Source organism: Andrena cerasifolii, chromosome 6, assembly GCF_050908995.1.
Source record: "Andrena cerasifolii isolate SP2316 chromosome 6, iyAndCera1_principal, whole genome shotgun sequence".
NCBI classification, from domain to species: domain Eukaryota; kingdom Metazoa; phylum Arthropoda; class Insecta; order Hymenoptera; family Andrenidae; genus Andrena; species Andrena cerasifolii.
In genome coordinates this window covers 16,897,235-16,923,840 of record NC_135123.1, presented here as the reverse complement: position 1 = coordinate 16,923,840, position 26,606 = coordinate 16,897,235, and the positions used below count along the sequence as shown (strand labels likewise).

The following is a 26,606-nucleotide window of genomic DNA, read 5'->3' as shown; positions in this document are numbered from 1 at the left end:
AATGGGTAATTTTATATGGGTAACGTAATATTATTAAATTTAAAATATATAATCTATAATACTTTTTCTACTTAAATGTTTCCATATTAGTTAGTATTGCACCTGCTTTTAGCAGCGTTTTACATTATATTAAAAACATTTTCTGTTAAAACCTAACCTCTTAAAATCACAACAAAGAAGCGGCCAAAGTATGGCGAATGGCGGCCAACAACTGTTTCACTGTTGCTATGACTGTTAGTGTTAGCTACCCATTGGCCCCGTGACCAATGACTGTCCTAAGACATTATTTACATTACAGTTCTTGGCCACCTATAATTTTTGCAATAGTGTATAATATTAATGAATAAATAATCCTTTTTTTATAAAGTTTAAACCTTTATTTGTCCATATAACGAATATGAGAGTTATATATATACAATAACTACACTGTTTACCCCTATTTAATCGTGATACGTTCGAAACATTTCACTGCTAAGTAAAAAAAGCAGTTTTCTAGTGGTCAGTGTTAGGTTAACTAATTTTTCGTTAGATATAAATTACAAATTTATTTTTTTCGAACTTTCGACGTCGGGAGGAAATAAAAATAATCAACCTCACCTGTTTGACAAATACATATTCTTCATGAAAAATACGAACAGCTTATTTCCTCGTATGTAACTATGTAAGTTGCTTATCGTCATTAAAATGAAATGAACGCTTAGTACATTTCAGTAATTTTCGTATATTGTGCTACACTAATTTTTATATCATTCATTGTCGTTATCACGCGCGAATTAATCTAATGCATCGCAGAATAATGCTCGCAAACTCCACGTAGTGAAATGAAAATCAACCACTGTTTGCCACTGTTCTCTTATTTGTAAATACGATTGCTGTATGCGCACTAAATAAAACTTATCACTTGTTATTATAAGCGGCAAGTTTTCACGCAAGGTTCACAGCGATTAATTGCAGTGAGTGGAGGGGGAAACACCTATAAGAGTGATGGTAATGTGCGTGAACTGACGCCAGCGCCAAGCCAGCCAAGTGGCCCCAACGCGAACCGACACCACGGCCAACCAGCGTCAACGGGAAATATGTTGTCGACGCTGGTTGGCCGCGGCGTCACTCGCTTGGCGCTGGCGTTGGTTCGTCTCCAATCGTGGCGTCTCACACACCCACTACCACCGATTCTGTAGGTGTTCCCCCTCCATTCACTGCAATTAATCGGTTTGAACCCTGTTTTCACGTGTTCCTAAACCTACAATACAGTAACGGCAAAAACATATTCTATCCATTCAGTGCTCGTAATTTCTTTCGATCTATCATACGTTGGCATTACCGGTGATAACCCGTAACGCAACGAGCGCTTTGCGTTTTGCAGTGCATTAAAAACATTGTGTTTAACGCGCGTATAGACGGGAAGTAGCGGAGCTTGATATACGACTATGATTACTGTAGTTTTGGAAGTAACTGTAAGGGAATCGGTAACACAAACATTAGACATTAATATATGATTTGCAGAAGAAAATTTGTTTAGCTTGCTGTACTTATTCGAATGTCACTTTCCGAAAATTTGAATTTTGCATTATAATAGTCTTTTTTGTTCACGTAGTGTATAAACTATTACGAATGTTATTATTTTGTCCTCGCTGAAAAATATTGTTATTGTAAAATAGTGTTGATCGATTTGTTCGATGTTATTCGATACATGTAGTACGCATTACTATAATACAATGTAAGTAAAATTGCATAATCGGTGTTTAATTCGATTTAAATATTATTTTCATTTCAGGCTAAGTTAAGTAAATGCTTGATGAGAGTTTGAAAAATGAGTGGTGGAGTGGTGCCCAGCAAATCAACGGTTTACATTTCAAATTTACCTTTCTCGTTAACAAACAATGATATACACCAGCTTTTACAAACCTATGGAAAAATTGTAAAGTAAGTTGTAAAATTTATAGCCTTCCTCCATTTATATGCAGAATTAATTAAATCAAATAAACGCGTAACCGACTTCAATTAAGCTTCGTTATTTCTTAAATTTCGCTTCACAAATATTTTAATAATCGGTGTGAAAATGTTTTGTACGACCCACGACTCTTTTGTAAAGCAGTCCTATACATTTATTAGATATGGGATACTCCAAATTTTTCGAAGAAATAAAGCACTTAAGTGAAAGATACAGATTTTTATTTTGTAATTTGTCATTACGCAGTATGACGTTTCTAATTCTGTTTTTCTTTAGGATTACCGTAATGAAAGACAAAACGACACGACGAAGTCGTGGCGTTGCGTTTGTATTATTTCTTACTCCAGAAGACGCTCTCTCCTGTGCTAAAAGTTTGAACAACACAGAGGTAAGTTTCTCCATTTTGTTATGTTAAAATATTCATCGCTCTTTAATTTCCCTATATCATTTTTAAACAGGTAGGTGGTCGTACGATAAAAAGCTCCATAGCAGTAGATAACGGTCGAAGTACCGAGTTTATACGCCGAAGAGACTACCCAGATAAATCTCAATGTTACGAGTGCGGAGAAGAAGGACATTTATCGTACAACTGCAGGAATAATACATTAGGGCCACGAGTTCCGCCATTAAAAAAGACTCGAATCAAGAAGAAACACAAGGCTAATAGTAGTAATCACGCGAATGACTCTACTAAGAACAGCGATGACGAAGGAGTTGACGATACTTGGGAAGAAGAAGTAGAAACATTGAGTGCTGCCATTGCGATGGAGGTAATTTCTAATTGCCAGTTGTATTTAATATAATAACAATTCTATTGGCTTTCTAGCATCGTAAAATTAGAAAAAAAATGTAATATGCGGTACAAACATTTTACGTTCCAGCAAAAGCAAAAGGAATTAGAAAACAGTCAGAAAACAGGAGCTAGGGGATATGACGATGATCATCGACAAATTCAAAAACCGAGCAAACGATACAAGAAAAGTGAATATTTCAGCGACGAGGAAGATTTTAGCGAATAGCTCTTGAACTGACTCACTAGTATAATAAATAATACAAATGAGCATTTGCTGGAATGTTGTAATATAATAAAAAATAGTCGATGTTCATTTTGTAAAATAGTACTTTGTACAGAAATTTTCAAGTTTATATTACGCTGCTTCTTGTGTGTGTACAAATTGTAATAAATTTTTAATGTAAAAATAAGATTTCAATTTAGAATAAATACATATTTAAGAATACCAATTTTCTTATTACTTTTCCGATTTAATTATAAAAAAGATTACATTTGAAAATATCAAGTCGTTATAAAATTTACTATATTTTCATTTCACGTAACATACTATGAAACACTGAAATTATTTAGTCCGAGAACATAACCTTTCAGAAACCATTCGAAGGTCGTTAAAAGAATATTAAAAGTAACCGTCGGTTTTTGTTAATTTGCTGTTTATAAACTTAAATACTTGAAATTGAATATTGGTGACTATACAACATGACCAAGTACTGATCGCACTTAGTACTACATCGTAATGAAGCAACGATCTGCCTCTACCAAATAATTATTAAAGATAACCTCGCAGTACGACCGAATGTATTTAACTTGTAATACCGAATGAGTAAATATTTGTCTACAATGTCAGGTTTAGGGCTGATAAGTACATACGTGTCTGATTCTGAAGATGACGAAGTTAATGACAACAGTAACAAGTCCAATGAAGTTCCTACCCGGTATCTATCTTGCTTACTTCCGATAATTGCGTTTTATAAACCTCCATAAGCATGGAATACCTATACCACGTTTTTATCAACTATCAAGATCCTTTTAATTCTATCTACGTGGCGTGTGTGTATTAAAACCCTGAATGGATTGATTAATCCTTTAATTTACTAAATCTTTTTCGAACGGAAACTTGGAACGGAGCCACGTACGTGACGCGACAAGCGCGCGAGCGAATGTGTGTTAGTGCACACAGTAAAGTATATTTAGTAAATTGTTATATTCATAATATTAATGATCGAGAGGTTTATACTCGCCTACATTATTTATTAAATGATTTTTAATATATAAATTATTTAATTCGATCGTATGTGCATTGGATTTTAACAATTTAAGGAAAATGTTTTAGCAGACCAAGTACTCGTATTTAAAGAAATGCGGGAAGTGTGTGCTGTTGTATGTCTGTTGCTAGTAAAGCTGCTCGAAATATTTGATTTTTATATTACAGTTTACCTTTACCTGGAAGCATCGCAACATGGAAGGGCATTCCACATCACGAAGAAGTGGAGGAAGAGCCATCCGAGCACGGAGGAAGAGTAAGAAGCTTCAAGCATGAGCGTGGCAACTGGGCTACTTTGATTTACCTTGATTGTTGGTATTAAAAAAGGAGATGAATAATTTTGTTTCGATCGCGCAACTAAAAACCGTAATAATTTTAAATTTCAGACGAGCCCAGCGAGGCCATGCTGTTATGGATGCTTTCACTGCTGGAAGAAATGCCAGTTAAATGTAATATATTTTCTGAGCAGTTTCACATTAGCGTAACAAGGACTTTAGTATTAAAGTTTCATTGGATCGAATCCTTTGTAGAGGAAATTAAAAAGTTATGCCAGCAGACAGACCAATTCAGCTTGGATCTTTTGAATATACGAGCATATTGTAACGAAGAAGGAACACGTACGTTTCTTGGGATAGAATGTACCGAATTGAAAAACACTCTTACAAATTTTGTAAAGGATTTGAATAATATTCTCGCCGAATATGACTTGCCACCGTTTTACGAGGTAAATCATTGCAGTATATAGATAATACAAAATTATATTTTACTTATATTAACGAAATTTCTATTTGTAAAAGTTCTGTGTGTAAGACGTCTGCTGTATTTGAAATTTAAAAATTATCTAAAATCAAAAAACAAAACAAATTTCGTTAATATATTAATGTATCTTCCGATTAACGGAGAGAATTTCCGAAATATTAATTTAAAACAAAATGGCGGTTATTTAAAGTTGAAATTCTGATTTTTTCGTGCAAAAATCTCGTGAAAAAAATCATGGTTTCAACTTTAAATAACCGCCATTTTGTTTTACATTAATATTTCGGAAATTCCCTCCATTAATCGGAAGATACATTAATATATTAACGAAATTTTTTTTGTTTTTTGATTTTAGATAATCTGGTTCCGAATGGCAGTGCTCATTTGCCGCAAGACCAAATTTATAAAAAGGCTTTTTGGATGTCGGTTGTTACTTCATTATAAACGTAAACATTTTTCTACGAAAAAATTACCAAATGTTCTTTAAATGTTGCTGTTTTAAGCGCAAAAAGTTTTGTAAAAATATATGCTTCCGCTTCATAAAAAAAAATTCACAAATATTCGCCTCTTTTCGGCCGCCTGATTAGGAATAACACCTTAAGTCAGGATTAGTTTACATCCAATAAATTCAATCTATTTTTTGATAAAAATTCAACCAAATATTTTTTATACCATTTGTTAGTTCTTTACGCGAATAATTACATACCAACTGCTTGTCTTTCCATAGGAGATTTCCTACCACATCAGCTTCTTATGGTGTCTCGGTGATGAAACCTCAAGTTTAAATGACCTTACAGCCTCCCTGACAACTAAGTTAAATCAATTTCTAGTTGAGCATACAGAAGACAGATATTTACATATTAGTAAAGTACATCTTAAGATTGGAAACAAACTGTACGCATTTAAATTAAAGTAACAAATCGCATCTTTTGTTAGGTATTAAATAATATTGAATAAATTTATCTTTTATTATACAGGGCAACACATAACTCTACCAAATTAAATTACGAAAAACTAATTATTACATTGTACGCCTCCCTTGATGCCGTAACTTTTGCGCGAAACATTTGTTCGTACAACAAACAGTTTATAAGTAATTTAAAGTGATAGAGTTTAGTGACTCGCCCTGTATCAGAGTCTCACATTAGAAAATTAAAAGTGTAAATGTTTATTTACTTTAAGGTCTCACTAGCAGATATAAGACTTGCATTCCAATAAAATAAATAAAACTTTTGAAACCTTCTTTCTCCCTTCCATCTGTAGTTAGTTTCCGCATATAAACAGTCGTATACATTCTTACCTTATATCGTTAAACAGATTGCTTAAATTATACACAGAGACTTTACATATCTCTTATTGCCCTTCATCTTTTGCCGTATCTGTTTCGAATTCGCTTTAGCGAGATTGAATAGAAAGCCTATTAACCCAAGGGATACAGAACAGTAAATTGAGAATCATACAGTCACAATATATTTCATTACCATTACACAGAGGCCAGTATTTCATATAAATGTGTGTAAAATATTCGGAATATCCACGATCAACGTGGCATATGGGAATCACGTTAACACTCGTCAGACTTTTAACTCGTATAAAAACATAGTATCTCGGTGAACAAAATTATTTACAATTCTTTTGTATTTTTATACAAGCATTTTATCTATCCTGCATCTTTACAGAAGACAGCGTAACTTATTATATACACGATAGTATATGGTTCTCTATCCCACGAGTATCAATCAGATCATAAAATATATATTAAGTACACAACAACGAATGTCTAAAAACGTCTTCTAATCGTATTTGTTTAAAAAATATAGCATGTACGGGATTCTCCATGCTTCATTGCGTGTAATATGTATCGCACCCAACTCTTTTAAAAAAGTTATTAGTACTTATCAACGTTACGTGGAAAACACGCGTAATATCTGAGTTAGATACTTAACGCATATCTAATGCTCTCTGAATTTTATGAAATCGATATTGGCGTCTTACAGTCACACATTAAAATTACTTTGCAAGTCTTCCTTTTCTTTAAAAACTACCTTACAGCAATACCTTACCTCGCGCGCTATGTAGTTGTAAAGATCTAGCCACCGAATACGTGCCAAGCGCCTGGCACGAACGAAACTTTCCCTTTCCTATGAAATTCCATTCGATCCGTTCGTTGACTTTTCTGGTAAACACTTCATGATTGTTGGCTCTATCAGTTTCCACACTTCAGCGAGCTACGGTGCATTCAAAGCGACAATTACTCATGAGTTTCTTACAAATCAACAATAGGAAGCTATATCGCAAAGATGAGTCTCTCTATTCGGTTTCTCGGTCTGCCCAAAGCTGCACTTACCAATTCTCACATATCGACAGCACAAAACATCACAACAGTCATGAATCTGCTGAGAATTGAAAAGTAATCGTTCATAGAGTCTTACCTCAGAGTGTCCGCGTATTTGCACGCTCACAAGGCTCTGCAAGACCGTGGCAAGTATCTCCAAATGCGCGTGAACAAGCTGCGTCTCCATGTGCAAGCAGTGCAGCGAGAAGCAGTTCCGCAGCTCGACATTAGCGATCACGGACTCCTGCGCGACCATCTTGTTCTCCAGATATTCGACAGTGTCCGTCTGCGAGCAGCGGGAAACTTCATGAAAGGAAGAGAAAGCGAATTTCCCGCGAGCCGCGCACGCGGCTCGTTTCCAATTGGGTTGGATTATGTAAGACGACGCAGGCTCGAGATTATATATTATCACATTTTTCCCCTCTCATTAGCAAAGGAGGCCTTGGGTAAACTCAGAATAATCACGTAATGACGGTTGCACGGTAACAATGGGTCGAGTTAAATCATCAGATAAATATACCGCTCTTAAGGCTGTACATCATCACCTGCTACATGCCTGACTACCGTCGGGGATTCACTTACATCAGTGCCGCGAATAACTCCTTGCATTTGTCGTTTCTTTAAGGACAGCATCGTGGACAATGCGCGCTGGTGGTCGGCGCTGACTCCGCGCTCGTGCCTCTCGCACAGGATCCTGTGCGCCACCAAAATATCCAGAAGGAGATTCAGCCTCTCGCATACCATCGTCTCCTCTCTGACTGCCTGTTGCAGGGCCCTCGTGGAGAGGAGACTGAATTCTCTGAAATTGTAATTACCGTATGATTAGAAAGGAGAAACTGCTAGGGGAAGATTGCGGTGGCCTCGCAGAAAGACGAACGTTCCTGCTGCTCGACGGTATCAATGTTTACTGAGGGTTTAGCAGGGCACAGGTTTAAAGAATGATGACAATAATTACAGTGAAATCCTGTTTGTAACTGTTTTGAAAACGCGCGCTAAATCAGTGAATGCTCGTATTTACAAATTATTATATAAAAATCAGCGAGACTATGGTTGATTAGAAGCTTAATTCTTCTATTCAAGCTCTCGTTTTTATTTCTTCGTATTTAGGTAAGGCTAAAATGGCCCCTTTTAGCGCTGAAAATTTTCAATGTATTCTGCCTTACTGTATTGTTGCAACGTATGATAAACTTTATAATTGTAATAAATAAACTGGGTCGGTGCACGGTAGTATAATTTCTCGAATTTGTAGAATACATCGTATGAAGAATGATTCCAACAGGAAGTTAGATATACAGCTACTGCGTCTCGTAACAGCAATTCTCGTTCAAAATTACGTGCAGTGAAAATGATGCGGTATGTTCTAACTAACTGAAGACGGAGGACAGGAATTTGGTTATTATTAAATTGCCTGTAGTTGCAAACTAGACCCTCGTTACATCAGCGATCGCTTTGAAAGATACCATTCCTCCTTTGCATCTATAACAATTCGCTAAGATAAAACTACAATGGAAGATTCTACAACTGTCTTCTTTCGGATCACGTTTGAAGTTTCGAAGGTGTATAATTCCATTATCCAAGCGACTAAAACCAACTTCGCTCATGAAGGTGCACCCTTCCATGGTCCATCTCGTTGAGCACTTAAATTTCCCCATTACCAGAGGACCACTTACTTCGAAATGATGTGGAAACCCTTTTTCATCTCTTGCCAAATGGTAGATCCACCGGTGGCCCAAGCGGTGGTACCGTGAGGCTCCGAGGCTAAATTGCTCAATTGCGCGCCTAATTCCGCCATGTCCATTGCGTAGCTGTGCGATCTGATTGCCAGGCAATCGGCGATGTTTTTCAGCCGAGAGATTCCGAGGAGTATCACTCTGATCTGGTCGCGGCTGTTCGCGAATTCGGTTAGGGTCTCGGGGGGCACCAGCTCCTTCGCCTTCGAGGCAAGTTCAGACGTGGCGAATTCGTCCGGTACCCGCCTGAACACCTCGCGGATTTTGTGCTGCGTCTCTTCGCCGGTGTAAGTGAAGAAAAATTGTACGATATGGCCGTTGCTTACTACCGGGTGGCGAGCTATTACCGTGAGAAATCTCAGGAGGGATCGCCTCCTTTCCTCCAGGAATTGAGAGTCCGCTGCAAACGATAGCTGAGTATTAATATGTGTATCGTTCCGAACGGTCAAGGTAGACTTTGGTCCCGTAAATAATTGGGAAGATTAAACCAAACATCAGGGCCGATGAAGGATATTATATGTAATGCATTCACCGAAGGACGTGTTTTAATTAGGCGATTCCATAACTATTTCAACCGTTTAAATTAAATAATGGGCGGTGGCTAGCAGGTTGTAGGATTATACAAGTAATGCAAATAGGATTAATTGTCAATTAGGAAAAATACGAATGTGAAAGTGCGATTCATTTTGGATGCATTCGAAGTGATGCGTATTGAATGTTTGAAGTGAAGCAACGAAGTCGAGGGGCTTTACCTCCGACGATCTTCTTCGGCGGCAACTTCGGTATCAACCTGTATGGAAATCTTGCCAGGAGGAGCTCATGCAACGAGACGAAATCGTTGTAGCGTCTATAAACGACGGAATTGAACCTCTGAAAGTGGAAACAGCTTTGAATACACTATTCCACGAATTATTCTTTTAAAGTTAAAAATGGAGCAGGTGTTATTAGATCTCTAATTTCTTAAATTTCTTTGTCATTTCAATTTGTGCTACAGGGCCATTTTTAACGTGGAATGTAGGGCAGAAATAAATAGAAAAGGTGCATTCTTTTGGATACCTTGCTCGTCACTTGGTACTCCACGTGCTTCAGAAAAATTCCTTTCTTCTCGGGCACCAAGTTGACCTCTATCGTGTCCAGGTTACAAATATCCGAGTAGGTGAGATTCAATTTCGCGGGATTGCTGCCTTTGTGCAACCTTTGCGCCAGAAGCGTCACCTCTGAAAGGTCGCCCAGCACAGGAACAGGTAATTCTATTAAAAAGAGACGAAGAAATAATACAAAAATAGCTGCAAAGCAAAATAAACGTAACTTCTAGAATTTACCTACAAGTTTTTAAGGTTTGCAATGATTATTTAAACAAGAGTTTTGAGAAATTAATGTTCATTTAAAGTGTAGACGGTTGGAAATTCGTGTATCGCTGTTGCATAAAAAAAACAGCAGTAAATTTTGATAAATGGCTGAGTAAAGTAAGAAACTTCAAACACTTTATTAACTAACATCGTCTTTTATTATTCTGCTTCAATTCGTTTATTCATTTCTCGTGCTTCGTGAACGACTTATTTCAAGGATAATTTCTTTTGGTATTAAATAATAAAGAAGCGTAAACTTTACTACAGTTAAATTATACTAGGACTACTAAATTAAAAGTATTGGAATGAGACTTTTCGGCAACAATAATATCAAATTTATTCAATAATTTTGTCCAACTCTTCAGGAATTTAGAATAGGAATTCGCTTCCAATAATAATTATCTAAAAGTTGCGCGAAATCTCCAATTGACTTCGCATAAAATCGACTTGCAAATAAATTCAGTTAAGATTGAAGCCACTCAGTAATATTGCACTTGAATTTAAAGTGTTCTTATTCTGTCTTATTATTGGAAACTAGACAAACAGTTAAAATATGTGACTCGTTAATAGCCTTGAACTTGTGAACCGAAGTCCTCGGTATGCATTGCGCCCGACATAAATTACACGATAATAGTTCAATTCCAATCGCGGCTAATGATAACAGCACCATATTAATCACATTTGTAATTGGTGCCAACGATGTGACACCGATCGGTACGCGGACATCCCTTAAAAATTTAAAGGCATTTTCAAAGGTCTCGAAATGATTAATACCTTGACCTTCCAATTTTACTTTAGAATATTAACTAAACAATATTAATACCATCAAGAATAATGTGGACTACTACCAAATATTTTTATCATTTACAATACACATTCGAACTTTGAATGAATGTAAATTTGGAAAAATGGTGAAGTAGCCAGAAATTTTCGTTTGAAAATATTTCGTGATACGCAAAGAAGCTGTATTAATGACAAATTAACGATTGTACAGTAATTAGCCGTTAAATAAATCGCACAAATTTTCAGCAAATTAAAAGTAACACTGATAACTCTGCAGGTCAAAGTTGCCCAATGAAAATTTTTGGTTTAATTAATTTTGGAGCGTTGCTGATAGGAACGACGGTAGGATATTATACCGGAAGAACCGTACACTTCCGGCGAATCCTTCTCAGCCGTGATAAGCGCGTCTCTTTCTACCGATAAGAAGAACAAGCATTGATTGAGTTGGTCAGTGGCACCATTAAAAACCAGCTTGCTTCCCACGGACACGTTGGTCGTGGCAATTCTACAGCTTATCTGAAATACACGCGTGATAACGAGTCACAGAAATACTTTTAACGCCACACAATGTTATCTGTCGTACGTCTTTAGCTTCTCTGGCGGAGTGTTCAACGAATTTTGCCAAGAATACCGCTAACTGTTCACGTCAGATCGATGAAAAGGGTTTGCCACTTGTCTACGAAGCTTTGCTTTAAATAAAATTACAAAATACCAGAAATACAAAACGTATTATCCAGAACTCGATATAGTGGAGCAAAAATTGGTAAAAAAACAAGCCTCTCTCTCTGCCTCTAATTTATTTAAATATCTCCATCATTGTTTTAATCCAAAGTGGACACTAGAAGTGCTGTTTCAGAATTCATAAATTCCAAGTCTGGAGGTCTATAAACAAGCTACTGAAAGGCTTCTTTTCAGATGGAGAATAGAGCCGGGAATCCACCGGGAAGCTAAGCTAAGCTATGCGATGCTATGCTACGTTTTAAAAAAATTAGCTTCAATACATTCTTGTGGAACCGTTTCCACCAAAAGCTACGTTAAAACATAGCCTCGCATATCATAGCTTAGCTTAGCTTTCCGGTGGATTCCCGGCTTAAAGAATACGTTGAATCTTCGTGATTCCTTTTCCAATCTTCCTCGACAAATACGACAGACCGTTTTTGCAGCAACCTAATAGGCAACCGGGCGATTGCATCGTCGTAGAATGTACGACGTAGAGTACGTAGATTATTAAAAACACGCCAACCTTGGGATTCAGAGTTCTCCAGGAGTTTATCGCTCGGCTGCTTTCCTTGTTGAGCGAACGCCACCAGAGCGAGGCCTTTGTACAATCCGCTCCTGGTCAGATAACCTGTCTTGCTGTCCACGAGTTCCCATATCTAAGAGAAAGGAAAGCAATGTGTACTAAATAATTTAACGCATTATCGCTGCTTTCTTTCACTCCCCTCCTCGCTGCTCTGGCGATTCCGGGTGGAAAATCACCTTCCCGCGCAATGCTGCGCTTCTTGCACATGGTGTCGTTAGTAATTAATTTCGGGACTCCAAGAGGGGATATAGTGGGTGGTGATAGGGGCGATCGCCCTCCCCAAGAGTAATAAAATAGAAAAATATTATGACACTGCGTAGTATTCTGTATTAATAATTAATGCGAGTATAATTATTTAGGGTATAGTATCAGATAGAGATATTAAAATATAAATTACAAGCAAAGTTTAAATCTTGTAAAAGAAGGTTAAAAAATGTATTTATGTACTTTTACATATTTTACCCCCTCTAAAATAAGAGCTCCTGAGTCCGCCACTAAGAGACTCTGTGTATCAAGAGAGGCAAGGATTTATGAACCTTGGAGCTTTCGTTGTGTGAATTAATTGAGCGACGTGAATGTTGGCATAAGAGAATTTGCTGGTAGGTACTAGATTGCTAATTTTTCTCACATTTTAGGTGAAATAATCATAAGTGTACAGAGCGAAAGAGAAATGTTTCATATTTCGTTAGGTTGCTCTATGTGTTTGGTATTTTTAAATATTGAAATTGACTTATTTTAAAGGATACGCTCCAAGTGCAGCTTCTCGTCTAAATATGATATTTTCAGGGAAACTTTCCAAACTTTGGATTCGCTTGATTCACTTTTAGATATTGAATTATTGGCAGGGTTCGTATAGATTGAATGGAAATCGATTTGGTCCCATTTAGGAAAGTTCCACTTTGAATAATTCATAATTTTAATAGTAGGTATTCTTTGGAAGTAACAGTAACATTATCGAGCAGAATTTCAGTGACTGATCAATGTTTTTCTTATCGATTTCGATTATTTTCTATCTTCCCCAATTTAATTTCCCACTTCTTAATTACGATTCTTTATTTCTTCAATTTAATTCCCTACTGTTTAAATTCAACTTTCTATTTCCCCAAACTGATTTCTCATTACATTCAAAGGCTCCGAAATCGACAGCAAGTTTCCTCTTAATTGAAACTTCGATTCCTGCGCCGCATTGAAATATCAATAGAGGATACCACGGAGGTTCATTTTCACGTTTCGCGGCAATCAGCGACGTGTAATTTCGGATCGACGAGGGGGGCACGCCTAGTAGGAAATAACACGGCTGCGCGAAAGGCGCGCGGGAAAATCGTGGAACTGGTTTCCAAGGAAAACCATGAGAAAGATGGAGGAATGCACGGAAGAATATTCGTGGCCTTATTCTGTTCGCAGAAACGGCTTTCTCGATGTTCGGAGAGTTCAAAGACGTCAACATTTCCTTAATTACTTTAATACTTTTCATTCGACCTTCCCTCTTTTTATTACACCGATTACCAGCTGATTCAAATACAGTATCGTCGCAGAATGTTATTCGACTCATCGTTTCGTTCAAAATTCCTGAGCTTTAATTATACCATTAGATGCTGCTTAAAATAATCAGCATGGGCAATTCTGCAGACACGATGGAGCCTTAATTAACTGATTTAATTGGGGGGCACGATGCTCAGATAATCAAAGGACTATGTTTCAGCAGGAAGAAGGATCGTTTTTTATGTAAAATAATTTCCTTCAACATGTAGCTTATCAAATTCCTTTTTGTAATAGTAATCACAATTATTATCATATTATACAGAGAATGAAACGAAATGTGAAATACGAACTGGTAGTTAAAAGGTAAAACCCGAGGTTCAGCGTTTTTGGGAAATTACGCAGTCATAAAATGATTCTGATGTCACATCTTTGATTCTTTACGAATCAAATATTCAGGTATGTGATGCCAGTTTTTTAAAATCATTTTCTGAAATACGATCTGTTCTTGATCGTCCTTCTTTTCATTTCTATCATACTATCTCGTGAATTCTTTCGAATGCTACTTCCTTCATCATTTAACAACCGAATTATTAGTGGATTGTATCTTTTAAGGGGGGATTGCACCTCGTTGGGCCGAAAAATAGGAAATTCTTTGTGAATTTTTGGTACAAAAACGGTTCGACAAATTAATTTGAGGCTTGGCAGACTGTTTTATTATATCTTGAACTATTGTTCTGAATTTTGTGTGTGACAGTGAAAAGAAAATGTGGCAGATACAGAGAGAGTGTTGAAAAATAATCGGGTGGCGCTGGCGTTGACGAAAAGTACTGTGAGAGTTATCCGAAACACAAAAAGGGACAGAGGTTCTTAAACTATACGAATGTGGCTATGAGTGGTAGTAGATGCGTTAAGAAAAATAAAAAAATGTTAAAATGGCAGCCTTTTGAAGAAGATGAAACGCCCAGATTTGAGTTTGAAAAAGATTTTGCCTCAAAATCGGGAAAACTTCTTTAAATAAAAAAGGAACGGTAACAGATACGGCAATAAATCTGCTACCGTCCATAGCCACATTCATATAGTGTAAGAATCCTATTTCCTTTTCGTGTTTCGGATAACCCTTACAGTACTTTTCGTCAACGCCAGGGCCACCCGATTATTTTTCAACGCTCTCTCTGCATCTGCCATATTTTCTTTTCACTGCCACAATAAAATTCAGAACAATAGTTCAAGACACAATAAAACAGCCTGCCAAGCCTCAAATTAGTTTGTCGAACCGTTTTTGTACAAAAAATTCATAACAAAATTACCTATTTTTCGGCCCAACAAGGCGCAATCCCCCTCAATCAAACAGCCATATATAAACCTAACCACTGACTAAACCTTCACGCATTATCACCTTCTAAACCAAATTAATTCGCCATGTAGCACGCATTACTACAGTGAATTAATCGAAACTACATTATCACCTAACAGACTGCTAAAAATGTTGAGCACGTCATTCTTGACTGCCCTCCAGATTAATCATGAAGGACTCCACTCGAAGGACAATTTCAATAGTATCAAACAATGTTCTAATAAATAATGAAAATTACCATACAATCTGGTGTGTTATGAAATCATGAAGTCTGTCCAAGTCACGTGGCTAATAATCGGCAATAATCACTGTGAGCCGTTGCCGCGACACGGAGTTCCCATTATAGGAGAGAAAAAGACAGTGCAGGCAAATCGAATCGGAGAACATTGCACGCGCGAAAGACAGAAGGTTGAATTCGAAGTCAGATAATGTATCGTAATCGACGCGATCCACTCGACTAACGGCGCAACCTCGGTTAACACTGACGAAGGATTCCAAAGGATTAGGCCATAAATGAAAGTAACTGCATTCCGAGAATTTTTATACCTTGCTGCCCCATGCCACTTCTCCTTCTATCGTTCCCACTACCTCTCTGTCTTTCACCGATCTGGCAGACCCTGCAGAGACTGCACGTTACCTGCATTCTAGATTCTGGGCTGACGAGCCTGTCTTTGGGCAATCGACGACTCCTGATTCGATTCCTCGGCGAGAAGGCTACTAGATTAGAGCCCCCTGGGAATAATAATAGTGGCGTGCCAATTCTACTTAAGTTTCAAGAAACGATTGCCATTGTGAGATATTCAACGCAAGGAATGGGAATATTATAATAGAAGTAATGCTTTTTTAAATTTGTCGAATCCCATGTTGAAGGGAATCAGAGCCCAGAGAAATCCCAAGGGAATGGGATTGCAATACCATTTTGGTCCATCCATTTTATGATAAACGATACGGCTTGTAAGTAGACCGTGAGGCTGTGAATAATAAGAATTTGTGACGTTGAGAACGCGATGCTGAAATTTGAAGGTTCGATTCAAGGAATAGGAAGTTAGGTGAGTGGCTCCAATTTGCTTACATTTACACAGTTATCGCGATGCAGTAGAACGTGGAGTAATGTGAACTATGGTGTGCTCCACAGAATTGAACTTGTTAGTAATTGATTACAATCGATTAATCTGACTTATATTCCTTCGAACCTAGGAGTTTCAAGTTGTATTTCTTCGAACCCTGGAGGTCCCAACTTATATTCAATTGATCTTAAAGGTTTCAAGTTATACTTCGTCGATCTTAGGGGTCCCAACTTATATTCCTTCGACCTTAGGGATCTCCAATTATACTTTATGAGCCTTAAGGGTTCCAACTTATTTTCCTTCGTACTTAGAAGTTCCAACTTATATTCCTTCGACCTTAGGGATCTCCAATTATACTTTATGAGCCTTAAGGGTTCCAACTTATTTTCCTTCGTACTTAGAAGTTCCAACTTATATTCCTTCGACCTTAGGGATCTCCAATTATACTTTATGAGCCTTAAGGGTTCCAACTTATTTTCCTTCGTACTTAGAAGTTCCAACTTATATTTCTTCGACCTTAGGGATCTCCAATTATACTTTATGAGCCTTAAGGGTTCCAACTTATTTTCCTTCGTACTTAGAAGTTCCAACTTATATTTCTTCAACCTTAGGGATCTCCAATTATACTTTCTGAGCCTTAAGGGTTCCAACTTATTTTCCTTCGTATTTAGAAGTTCCAACTTATATTTCTTCGAACCTTGGAGGTCCTAACTTACATCCTTTAGAAGCTAGGACTTCTAACTTATATTCCATCAAACCTAGGGGCCACAATTTATGTTCCATCAAAACCAATGGCCTTTTACGCACAACCCTTTCGTAACTAACGACTAATATTCTGTATGCATCCACACTTCTACGTTTTCTAAATCACTACCAACGAATATATCTAAACTACCAGTCGTAAATCAAAATAAGCGTCTCGCGTGAAAATACTGAAACATTTACGATGCGGGCATATCATAAAGTCATCAAAGATTCCTAGCCAAAGAGGCCTCTTTAAATACCTTACACTCTCTGGTAAATATTAAATTAAATCAGCTATTTAAAATTCCTTTAAAAACATTTCAAACCTGTTCGCGCATCCGGCATTTAATCTCTCAAGACAAACACGAATTAATGTATTTATCCTCTCAGACTTTATACCGTTTATGCCTGGAAACGGCGCCGAGACTGTAAATGCTTCCTTAATGAAAACAGGTCTCACTGCTAAATATCCCTAATTGTAAGCCGAGGCCCGCAATCTTCGACGTCTAACAACGGGACAACATGAAAGGTATTTTCAATTAGAACGAGCCCTGCTATTGTATAAAATGTGTGATCAGAGCACGATAAGAAGCTACACCAGTCCATTATTACGCTAACAATGCAGTTTCGTAACGGGATGCAGTTGAGTTTCCATTTAACGAATCGTATCTGCAATTTTTAACGAATATTATACCCTGCCAAGCTGATTTATTCCTCCTCTGCAATCACTCTTAATAATTTCTGTGATAATCGCCCGGTGAACACCCAAAAACAATATCCTGCTAAGCTTGTGCTCCAAACCTATCGGATATGGTTACGAGTGGAATCTGATTTAGCTGCGTTTAAAGTGGAACGTAACCAACGATACAGCCGAAAAGGTGGTGAGTATTCGTGCCACTCTGCCGAGCAATAGAACAAAAAATGGCGCATGAAAGGAAAAGGGCGCGCAAAAGGAGCTATCAATGGAGGCACATCTTTAAAACGGTGAAAAGAAGCAGTGTGAAATAAAACAATTGAACAAAAGGAAAGCGCAAGTGAGCGACGTAAAAGGTGCACGGCAGGAAAGGAGTCCTCGATGATGTCAGAGGGAAAACTAGACAAAGGGATGGAAAAGGGGAAAAGCGAGTGGATGAGACGTGGATGCAGCTGTACAACACAGACGCATAAATGCGCAGCTCGGCGTGAACGTTCTCACTGCTCGAATGCGGCTGGGTCCTTGTCTTACCGCCGGTCCCACGTGTGTCATTAAACCTTAATCGTTGATCAAGTTCACTGAGATAGGAGGCCACAATGAAAATGAGTTCTGCTCGTTCGTAGCGCACGGTGCTCGCGAACAATCGCCGCGAAAGCTGAGAGTTTGCTCGTCACAGGTGGCTCTTTCTGCGCCAACGAGCCCCTTTCGCGTCGTCCGATGGCTCTGAGAAACTGCAGACCGTTGAAGTACGATTGCTCGTGAAAGGACAATGCGATATTATTCGGTTTTTCGCGAGTGGTTGTTGGTGGTGGTGCTAGAAACGCGAGGGGAGTTGGAGTGAAAGCGGGGGTGGGTGATAGGGGTTGTTGGATTATTAGTTTTCTGGTGAAGGGTCGACGGGCGTAAGAATATTTCGCGCAAGTTGATTAGTTGAAAAGGTGACAGTGAAAGATTAATATTGGCAGGTTGATAGTGATAAGTTGATAATGACAAGTTGATAGTAGAAAGATCATAGTGAAAAATTGATAGTAAAAACGTGATAGTGGAAAGTTGATAGTAGAAAGATCATATTAAAAAATTGATAGTACAGTCGAACTTCGATAACTCGAACTTCGATAACTCGAACTTCGATAACTCGAACTTCGATAACTCGAACTTCGATAACTCGAACCTCGATAACTCGAAAACCTCTATAATTCAAAAATTGTCTTCATTCCCTTCCGCTCCGCTGTAACCACCTCTACAACTCGAAATAAAACTTCCTTAACTCGAACTATATTTGCATGTTAAATTATGTATTTCACCTGTACAAATCGATTTTAGAATATCGTTAAATTACAGAAAAACGATTCCTCGAAGAAATCGCGCGGACGGTATTACAAATGATTAAAACTTCCCGACGAACTCCTCTTTATTTCAATTATGTATTTAGCAATCATGATATGCAACAATCGACGAATCCCTGGAACCCCATCATTTTACGCGATAGGTATCGCTCGAGATCGGCCTATTTATAGCGATCTGCGGTGGTTAACGATAAAGCAGCGACCCACGTAACGTTATTTTGATTGTGTCGTTAGTCAATGAACGAGACGCGACGTTCAATCCCTGTGTTGCACAGTGTATCGTGCCGTCCCGCTCTACTGCTTCTAATTTCTTCTGCAATCGTGCGTGTTCGCTCGTCGGACTCCATTTTTATTTCGTAAAAAAAAAACAATATCCTGATAACGCTCGAGACCACGATAAATTCACGCGCAATAAGAGTACACGCGCAATATTTCAATTCTGTCACGCGTGGACGAGATGCTTCTGGAATAAGCTGCTGCACCGAGCTGAATCACTTTGCAGAGATGGGTGTAATTTATACAAACTGTCCCAGTAATCCCGGTACATACAATCGAGTGGGGCCTGAACGTTTATACAAAAACAAATCGAAAATGTAGAATAAAATTTGTAGAATAAAATTTCTTTCAACGGCCTTCCGTTATCAAGAAGCTTAATTTTGAAAGTTTTTCGGGTACGAATCGTTCTAAAGTGTTAAGACACCTGCTCTGTGTGAAATGATTGCGAAACACGTTGACAATTCATTGAACTGTAACAAATTCTACTTAATTTGGTATTTTAAATGAAAAGCACTGAAAAGTGTTCAACCTCTATCACATTTTGGGGGAAATGCAACAGGTGTTCTAATACTTATGTACGGCAGTGTAATTAATTCCAGATCTTGATAATTACTCAAGTACTCAAGAACTTTGGAAGCCTACTTCCTCGACCCGAAGCTTCATTCGAGAAATAATTATTGCACAACCAAGGCTTATTTTTACACAAGGGATCATTTCGCCTGTAAATATTATCATACATAGCGTGAATAATTGAATGCGTCCTCGACAGATTTTCGAAACCGTTTATCTCGGAAATGGAAGTCCATACAACAAAATCTCGTTCCACGTTTTCGATTTATTTTTATACGTAGAAGCTTCTTCATTCGAGCTTGCACGATCGCCAATGGAACATCTCGAGTAAACTGACCGCACAGTGCAATATTAGCCAGTTTTTGCTGCCTCAACGTTTCACGTCGTCGTAGAGTACGATCTGATACCAACGATTCTAAAGGACATCCAGGCGCTGATACATGTTGCAGTGAAACACTGATGCATGCAACATGATGCAGGTTTCGTGATACATGTTGCTACGTCTGCAGATCGGTTTCCGTGTTTCAGCATCGGAAGCAGAACTGGCATCTTGCTCATCAGCTGGGCGGGTGAGCAAAATCCAAGAGTCACGAAACCTGCATCATGATGCATGCATCAGTGTTTCACTGCAACAAGTATCAGCGTCGGGATGTCCCTTTAAAGGACCAGTAATATATTCGCACACGATTGCGAAATGTTAACGCTGTATTTGCGCGGGAAACGTCGAACAGCAATGCTAGAAGAACGTCCATTGGAATGTAGAAATGGTCTTATCGAGATTTATGGTCCACGATATTTGGCCACTTGCAGTATAAAATAAAAACGATTTTAACAAACTGAGTGGAATTTGAATCACTGTGATTTGAAAATTTGTTACACAGTGAATTGAAAGACTTTGAACTCTGTATAGGATTTTCTAGAGGAAGTTCTAGATCTGGGTTTCTGTTAGAAGAACGTCCATTGGAATGTAGAAATTGTCTTATCGAGATTTATGGTCCACGATATTTGCCACTTGCAGTATAAAATAAAAACGATTTTAACAAACTGAGTGGAATTTGAATCACTGTGATTTGAAAATCTGTTACACAGTGAGTTGAAAGACTTTGAATTCTGCATAGGATTTTCTAGAGGAAGTTCTAGATCTGGGTTTCTGTTAGAAGAACGTCCATTGGAATGTAGAAATGGTCTTATCGAGATTTATGGTCCACGATATTTGCCACTTGCAGTATAAAATAAAAACGATTTTAACAAACTGAGTGGAATTTGAGTCACTGTGATTTGAAAATTTGTTACACAGTGAGTTGAAAGACTTTGAATTCTGTATAGGATTTTCTAGAGGAAGTTCTAGATCTGGGTTTCTGTTAGAAGAACGTCCATTGGAATGTAGAAATTGTCTTATCGAGATTTATGGTCCACGATATTTGCCACTTGCAGTATAAAATAAAAACGATTTTAACAAACTGAGTGGAATTTGAATCACTAAAACTGTTACGCAGTGAGTTGAAAGACTTTGAACTCTGTATAGGATTTTCTAGAGGAAGTTCTAGATCTGGGTTCCTGTTATCTATTACACAAACTAGATAGAATATTATTTGACACTTGCGACGCTATTCAAAGCCCGCGAAACAGTTAAATTTGAATAAATTTTCCTCTATAATATTCAGTAATAATAATGAGGATCAGACATACTTTATTTCATCACAGAAAGCTTGTTCGATTATTTATGCAGCGAGGGCCAACGAATACTAATTTGCAGAGATAAAGACTTTTTACGAGTGTCTACCGGCTTTTAAAATATTAACCACGACAGGCGTAGCAGAATTTTATATTCAAGGCCATTTATTCTCTGTAATGTCACACGTGAAACGCGTGGGCTTATCGACGTGAAAATAAGCGGAATTTTTTCCCTCTCAATTAATAACGATTGTTTCCGCCTGAACAAAAGAATTGAAAGCTATAGCTTCACGTAGCAGAGAAAAATAATTGTCAGTTATTCGTGATGATCTTCGAATGACCTTCCATAAGAAATACTTACAGAAGTATTTATTTGCACCGAGATTAAAAGCAGGGTGAACAAAAGCTGGATGACATCGATTGGAGTTTAATGATTGCTGAACTTATTTTCAGCGACCGTGGCAGTAAGATCGATTCCAATGGTCCTTGTAATGATAGCTTGAATCACGGAAGTGGGTTAAAAAATCAGAGAACGTGGTGATAATAATTAACGTCACTGGACAGATAGATATACAGTCGCATCGGAAAGTAAGTTGACACTCTTTAAAATCGCATAAATTTTTTTTAAATTCGTCCAAACGACTTGAGTGTTTTTTTTTTTAGAAGATAGGAGAATTAGTTTTCTGGGTGACGTGTTTCGTCGTTTTGAAAAAAATTGCAACTGGTCGGAATAGCGATGAAAATAGTAAAGGTCGTTTTTTTTAAATTTTTTTCTGAGCCTGTAATAAAAATTAAAAAAACCCGTTTGTGGATTGAAGTAAGTTGTATACATGCTGAAAATTTCATCTAAATCGGTTAACGTTGCTCTGAGCTGCACAGGTTTAAAGATCGCAGAATAAGGGCGAAAATCACTGATTTCGGGAATTTCGCGATTTTCGCCCTTATTCTGCGATCTTTAAACCTGTGCAGCTCAGAGCAACGTTAACCGATTTAGATGAAATTTTCAGCATGTATACAACTTACTTCAATCCACAAACGGGTTTTTTGAATTTTTATTACAGGCTCAGAAAAAATTTAAAAAAAAAAACGACCTTCACTATTTTCATCGCTATTCCGACCAGTTGCAATTTTTTTCAAAACGACGAAACACGTCACCTAGAAAACTAATTCCGCTAGCTTCTAAAAAAACACTCACGTCGTTTGGATCAATTTTAAAAAAGTTATGCGATTTTAAATAGTGTTAACTTACTTTCCGACGCGACTGTAGAAAAAGGATATGAAAATGATGATTTTCAAGGAAGGAAGTGTTAGAGATTTTTAGAATGTATCTATGGTTATAGTTGACCCTGCTGCATAATCTTCCTACCACTGCAAGGGGGCGTCCATGCAGACTATCATCAACGGGCGTGTTAATGATAAAGTAATGGCGATACTGCCAGCAGACGTGGCACAATTCAATCGCTGCGAAGAAAAACTTTGCTCAACGGGTAGAAAATTAACTATGACGATGAATAATCTTTGGAAACGATGTACGGGGGACTGTCTATTGTGCATGGAATAATAAACATAAACATTATCGATTTTACACATTTTTTCAGATAATCATTATCCTCTATTACAGTGTTTTCCAACCTTTTTTGAGTCACGAACCCCTTTTATAGTATTCAAATAACCTGCGACATTCCCCTCCCTTCATATAAGGTAAGGTAATTTTAATAAGACAAAAAAGACACATTAAAAATTGGCATTTCAGAATATAATTGTAATTTAATATTATTAACAAAAAAAACAGAAAATACTTCAGGATACACAGGTTGAGAATCACTGGTCCATTACAAAGAAATTTCACAGCTATTCTACAGGAAATAAAGGTAAATATGTAGCTACCTAGCATGGGCCACCTAAAAGTGCACACCTGGATATTATCTACAGCTTTTGAATTTTTCTAAAAAGTGACTGGAGTAAGAATTACTCATTACCAGTTCGAAGGAGGAAATATGATACTACTTAGGGGCCACAATTTGACAATAATCCACTCTATTTACAAGAAGTGCTCAACGCAAAACAAAATAAACCTATCCTTGAAGAACGCAATTTTCCAGAAAATCGAGTTTGGAAATTCATCGAGTACAAGTGTACTTGACTAACACATGATTTTTTGGAAGATATAGTTTCGCTGGAAAAGAGTTACAAATTTTGTAGACCCCAGTAATAGTTAAAGTGACTGGAACCAGTAAACGTAATTACAGAATCGATTGAAAATCTATGAGAGAACGTCCGTCATCGTAAACGAGATTCTATCTGAGATTCTTTTCCTTATCGCTCATTTTCGTTCCGATATACATTCTAGTAATCGTAGAGAAGAACGCTTCCTGGAATTGTTTAATCGTCGTGAGTCCCGTCACGGACGTAAAAATTCCGAAACGGTTTTCCTAGCCGGTGAACCGCTATGCAGCAAATTTATTCACGTGGCATCTGTTTCGGCACGTAGACCGTAGGTAGGTAAGTATGTACCGTTGCGCCTTCGATTCGTTATCTAACCGCATCAATACGATTCATAACGAACATTAAATGAGTACAATAGTATATCGGTAAGTTGCAGGGTGTTTCGTAGTAGCTGGTACAACTGAAGGGGTAGCGATTTTCTACGAGAAAAAGTAAGTATGAAATGTGGAATAAAATTTCTCCACGAGAGGCTCCTATATCGAGAAAATCAACTTTGAACAATCGTCAAGCATCGTCGATAATCAGCAAATATGGCACAACTGCGAGTGAAATTAATTATCATGCAAAACTAAGTGGGGATTCTTCTTCGAATGAGACTATTTTTCGAGAAAATCGATTTTGAAAATCCATCGAAACTTAGTTCTGCCTTAAAAGTGATTCTCGAGACCTGTTAAGAATTTCAGATTTAAATTCTGCCGATTGAGCATTAAAAATAAATGTACGGTTTAAATGCACTTAAGGGGAGGTTCTGGTATAAATGTCGATTTTTTTTATATCATTTTTCGAATGTTCAATCTTTTAGGAATACGGGTTTAAAAGGATTTGTTGAAATTCGTAAAATTCCCCAAGTTGTAGGCATTTGAGTCGCGGCAAATACATGGGTCACAACCGGCTACTCGGCGCTCACGTAAAACTTCAAATGCGTTTTTCTCGAAACAGTGTTCTCAAAACGGAGAGACCTGTATCTTCAAAAGTTATTATCCGATTCGACTGAAACTTGTTTTATTTTGAAGATTATTCTTTTGGCTAGGGGGGGGGGGACTAAAAAAATTACAAAAAGTTGAAAATTTATAATTTTTAAAGGCGTTGAAAGGACGAAAAATACAGGGAAAAGTGATTTCAAACGTGAAGTGTCGTTATTTTCTAAAAAAAATGTAATTTTTGTAATTTTTTCTTAGCCCCCCCCCCTAGAAAAAAGAATAATCTTCAAAATAAAAAAGGTTTCAGTCGAATCGGATAATAACTTTTAGAGATACAGGTCCCACCGATTTGGATCAATTTTTTGACGCCTTAACTGTAACGACTCCCCAGGGCTGTTTGCACTGATTAATTATAAAACAAAAAATATATTTCTATAACATAAGACATCCTTAATACAATGCAACAAGTCCCATTAAATTATATATAGTAGTTTTCCTTTAATTAATTCCTAAATATCACCTATTTTTTGGGGCTCTAGACCAGAACCTCCCCTTAAAGATAATCCTTCGATTTAAATGGATTTTGAATAGATAAAGGAGGCGCTTAATTGGGGACGTTTCCCCATCCGCGGTGCAGGAAGCAGGTACAGTCGTTCGTCACACGGAAGAGGTTATAATAATACCCACATAACAGTGGCACTAACGTGAACGGCGCACCGTGCGAAGAAACTGCTCTACGGAGTTAAAAACAGTAGATCCCTCCTCCTGATCGTGTGCACCGGTACGTGGCGGGCCACGACAAGGAAGGAGCCGAGAAAGAGGCGAGAAGGAAACGAGAAGAGAGGACATACCTGGCTGAGAATGGAGCTGCTCAGCTGGGACTTGACAAGAAGGGATTTAAACACCTCTCGTTCCACATTTCCACTGGTGGGGGAGCAAATCTTCTCGTAGACTTCTCTGTAGAACGCCGGTATGCAGCCTGGTTCCGCGCGCCACACGGAAAACAAAATAAAAGGTCATCGTCACTTCGCGGGAAATCGTGAAATTTCACTTTTCACGAGGCCATTGCGAAAGGAACAGCTCTCGCCAGAGATCGTCAGATATTTACGCAATAAAACAAACGCGCGCAAGTATACGCGATCGTTTGTCACTTCATTAATCTCAGGCCGGTATTCATAGTCGCTACATATTCTTAAGCAAATGCTTAAGCATGCGGCATTCTTTACTAGCTACTAGGTTAGTAGAGGACGCCGCACGCTTAAGCATTTGCTTAAGAATAAGTAGCGACTATGAATACCGGCCTTACTGTATCCCAATTCTGTTACTCTCTTTGCTTTCGATTCCCTCCGGAGACTCTAAGCTCGCCTGTCGCGGAGTTCTAAAATAAACATGTCTAATGCACAATTTCCGAGGAATCGTTGAGGAAGTAATTGCAGACTAGAGATGTCTAAGCGGTTTCCTGGAACATCTAGCCGAGAAAACATGCAGGCATTAACGAACGCGCCAGTTTGCTATGCCACGGAAAGCTTGGTAATAGAGAGTCGACGAGGTTGGACGCGTTGAAAGGGAGCACACGCTGCTTTTAAAAACCGGACGACCTCGGGGGAGACCTTGTCAAAGGTGCGCGGTACGGGTTCATCATTTACCGAACGACAGATCGGTCGACGCCATGTTGGATCACTTGTAGATCATCCGGGATCCTGCGAGGATTGTTTGCACTCCAACTTTTCGCAGTCACTGTCACACTTACGCGATCGTCTCTGCGTTAAACGGTTCACGGGCACTCGTGCTGCGCGTTCTGAACGAACAATACGATCCGCCGACGGGGTAGGGGCAACGTCACGAAACCACGAACACCATACGCCATTGCCGTGTGGCGCACAACTGACGACTAGCGCGATTTCTCCAGACGGCTGCTCTTATTTCTCCCGCCGCGCATGCGCCCTCCCACTCGTCCCAATTGCGCGGTCCGAGGAACCCTTGCGCGGG

At 38.2% G+C, this 26,606-nt stretch overlaps 3 protein-coding genes across 6 annotated transcripts; 2 read left to right on the top strand and 1 right to left on the bottom strand.

Annotated features, from left to right (window-relative positions):
• Positions 1-522: 522 nt before the first annotated feature.
• Positions 523-3,189, top strand: LOC143369554 (zinc finger CCHC-type and RNA-binding motif-containing protein 1). 4 transcript variants are annotated; one of them, XM_076813643.1, is made up of 5 exons: positions 523-661; positions 1,775-1,923; positions 2,228-2,339; positions 2,410-2,721; positions 2,833-3,189. In XM_076813643.1, exons 2-5 carry the CDS (start codon positions 1,811-1,813, stop codon positions 2,968-2,970), a joined length of 675 nt encoding a protein of 224 aa, XP_076669758.1. In that variant the 5' UTR covers positions 523-661; positions 1,775-1,810; the 3' UTR covers positions 2,971-3,189. The 4 variants fall into 4 exon arrangements, with proteins under 4 accessions (XP_076669758.1, XP_076669756.1, XP_076669755.1 ...); XM_076813641.1 differs by lacking the exon at positions 523-661 and adding an exon at positions 1,261-1,454; XM_076813640.1 differs by lacking the exon at positions 523-661 and adding an exon at positions 1,261-1,466.
• Positions 3,190-3,312: 123 nt separating this feature from the next.
• Positions 3,313-6,002, top strand: LOC143369551 (U6 snRNA phosphodiesterase 1). Its single transcript, XM_076813636.1, has 4 exons — positions 3,313-3,679; positions 4,177-4,319; positions 4,395-4,732; positions 5,492-6,002. Exons 1-4 carry the CDS (start codon positions 3,564-3,566, stop codon positions 5,678-5,680), a joined length of 786 nt encoding a protein of 261 aa, XP_076669751.1. The 5' UTR covers positions 3,313-3,563; the 3' UTR covers positions 5,681-6,002.
• Positions 6,003-6,211: 209 nt separating this feature from the next.
• On the bottom strand, positions 6,212-26,501 carry LOC143369544 (sorting nexin-8). The gene is made up of 9 exons (XM_076813621.1): positions 26,264-26,501; positions 25,469-25,596; positions 12,205-12,337; positions 9,886-10,079; positions 9,582-9,699; positions 8,770-9,229; positions 7,682-7,898; positions 7,197-7,385; positions 6,212-6,992 (listed from the first exon to the last, which is right to left on the bottom strand). The coding sequence occupies exons 1-9, from the start codon at positions 26,286-26,288 to the stop codon at positions 6,906-6,908; spliced, it is 1,551 nt and encodes a 516-aa protein (XP_076669736.1). The 5' UTR covers positions 26,289-26,501; the 3' UTR covers positions 6,212-6,905.
• Between the last annotated feature and the right edge of the window lie 105 nt (positions 26,502-26,606).

Excerpts from the sequence above, each read along its gene's own strand:
- LOC143369551 (XM_076813636.1), top strand. The coding sequence starts at position 3,564 with ATGAGTAAATATTTGTCTACAATGTCAGGTTTAGGGCTGATAAGTACA. Across the intron at positions 3,680-4,176 it reads TCCAATGAAGTTCCTACCCG|TTTACCTTTACCTGGAAGCA; the intron begins GTATCTATCTTG and ends TTTATATTACAG. Across the intron at positions 4,733-5,491 it reads ACTTGCCACCGTTTTACGAG|GAGATTTCCTACCACATCAG; the intron begins GTAAATCATTGC and ends GTCTTTCCATAG.
- LOC143369554 (XM_076813643.1), top strand. The coding sequence starts at position 1,811 with ATGAGTGGTGGAGTGGTGCCCAGCAAATCAACGGTTTACATTTCAAAT. Across the intron at positions 1,924-2,227 it reads ACCTATGGAAAAATTGTAAA|GATTACCGTAATGAAAGACA; the intron begins GTAAGTTGTAAA and ends GTTTTTCTTTAG. Across the intron at positions 2,340-2,409 it reads AAAGTTTGAACAACACAGAG|GTAGGTGGTCGTACGATAAA; the intron begins GTAAGTTTCTCC and ends ATTTTTAAACAG.
- LOC143369544 (XM_076813621.1), bottom strand. The coding sequence starts at position 26,288 with ATGGCGTCGACCGATCTGTCGTTCG. Across the intron at positions 9,700-9,885 it reads AGTACCAAGTGACGAGCAAG|AGGTTCAATTCCGTCGTTTA; the intron begins GTATCCAAAAGA and ends TTCCACTTTCAG. Across the intron at positions 9,230-9,581 it reads GCCGAAGAAGATCGTCGGAG|CGGACTCTCAATTCCTGGAG; the intron begins GTAAAGCCCCTC and ends TATCGTTTGCAG.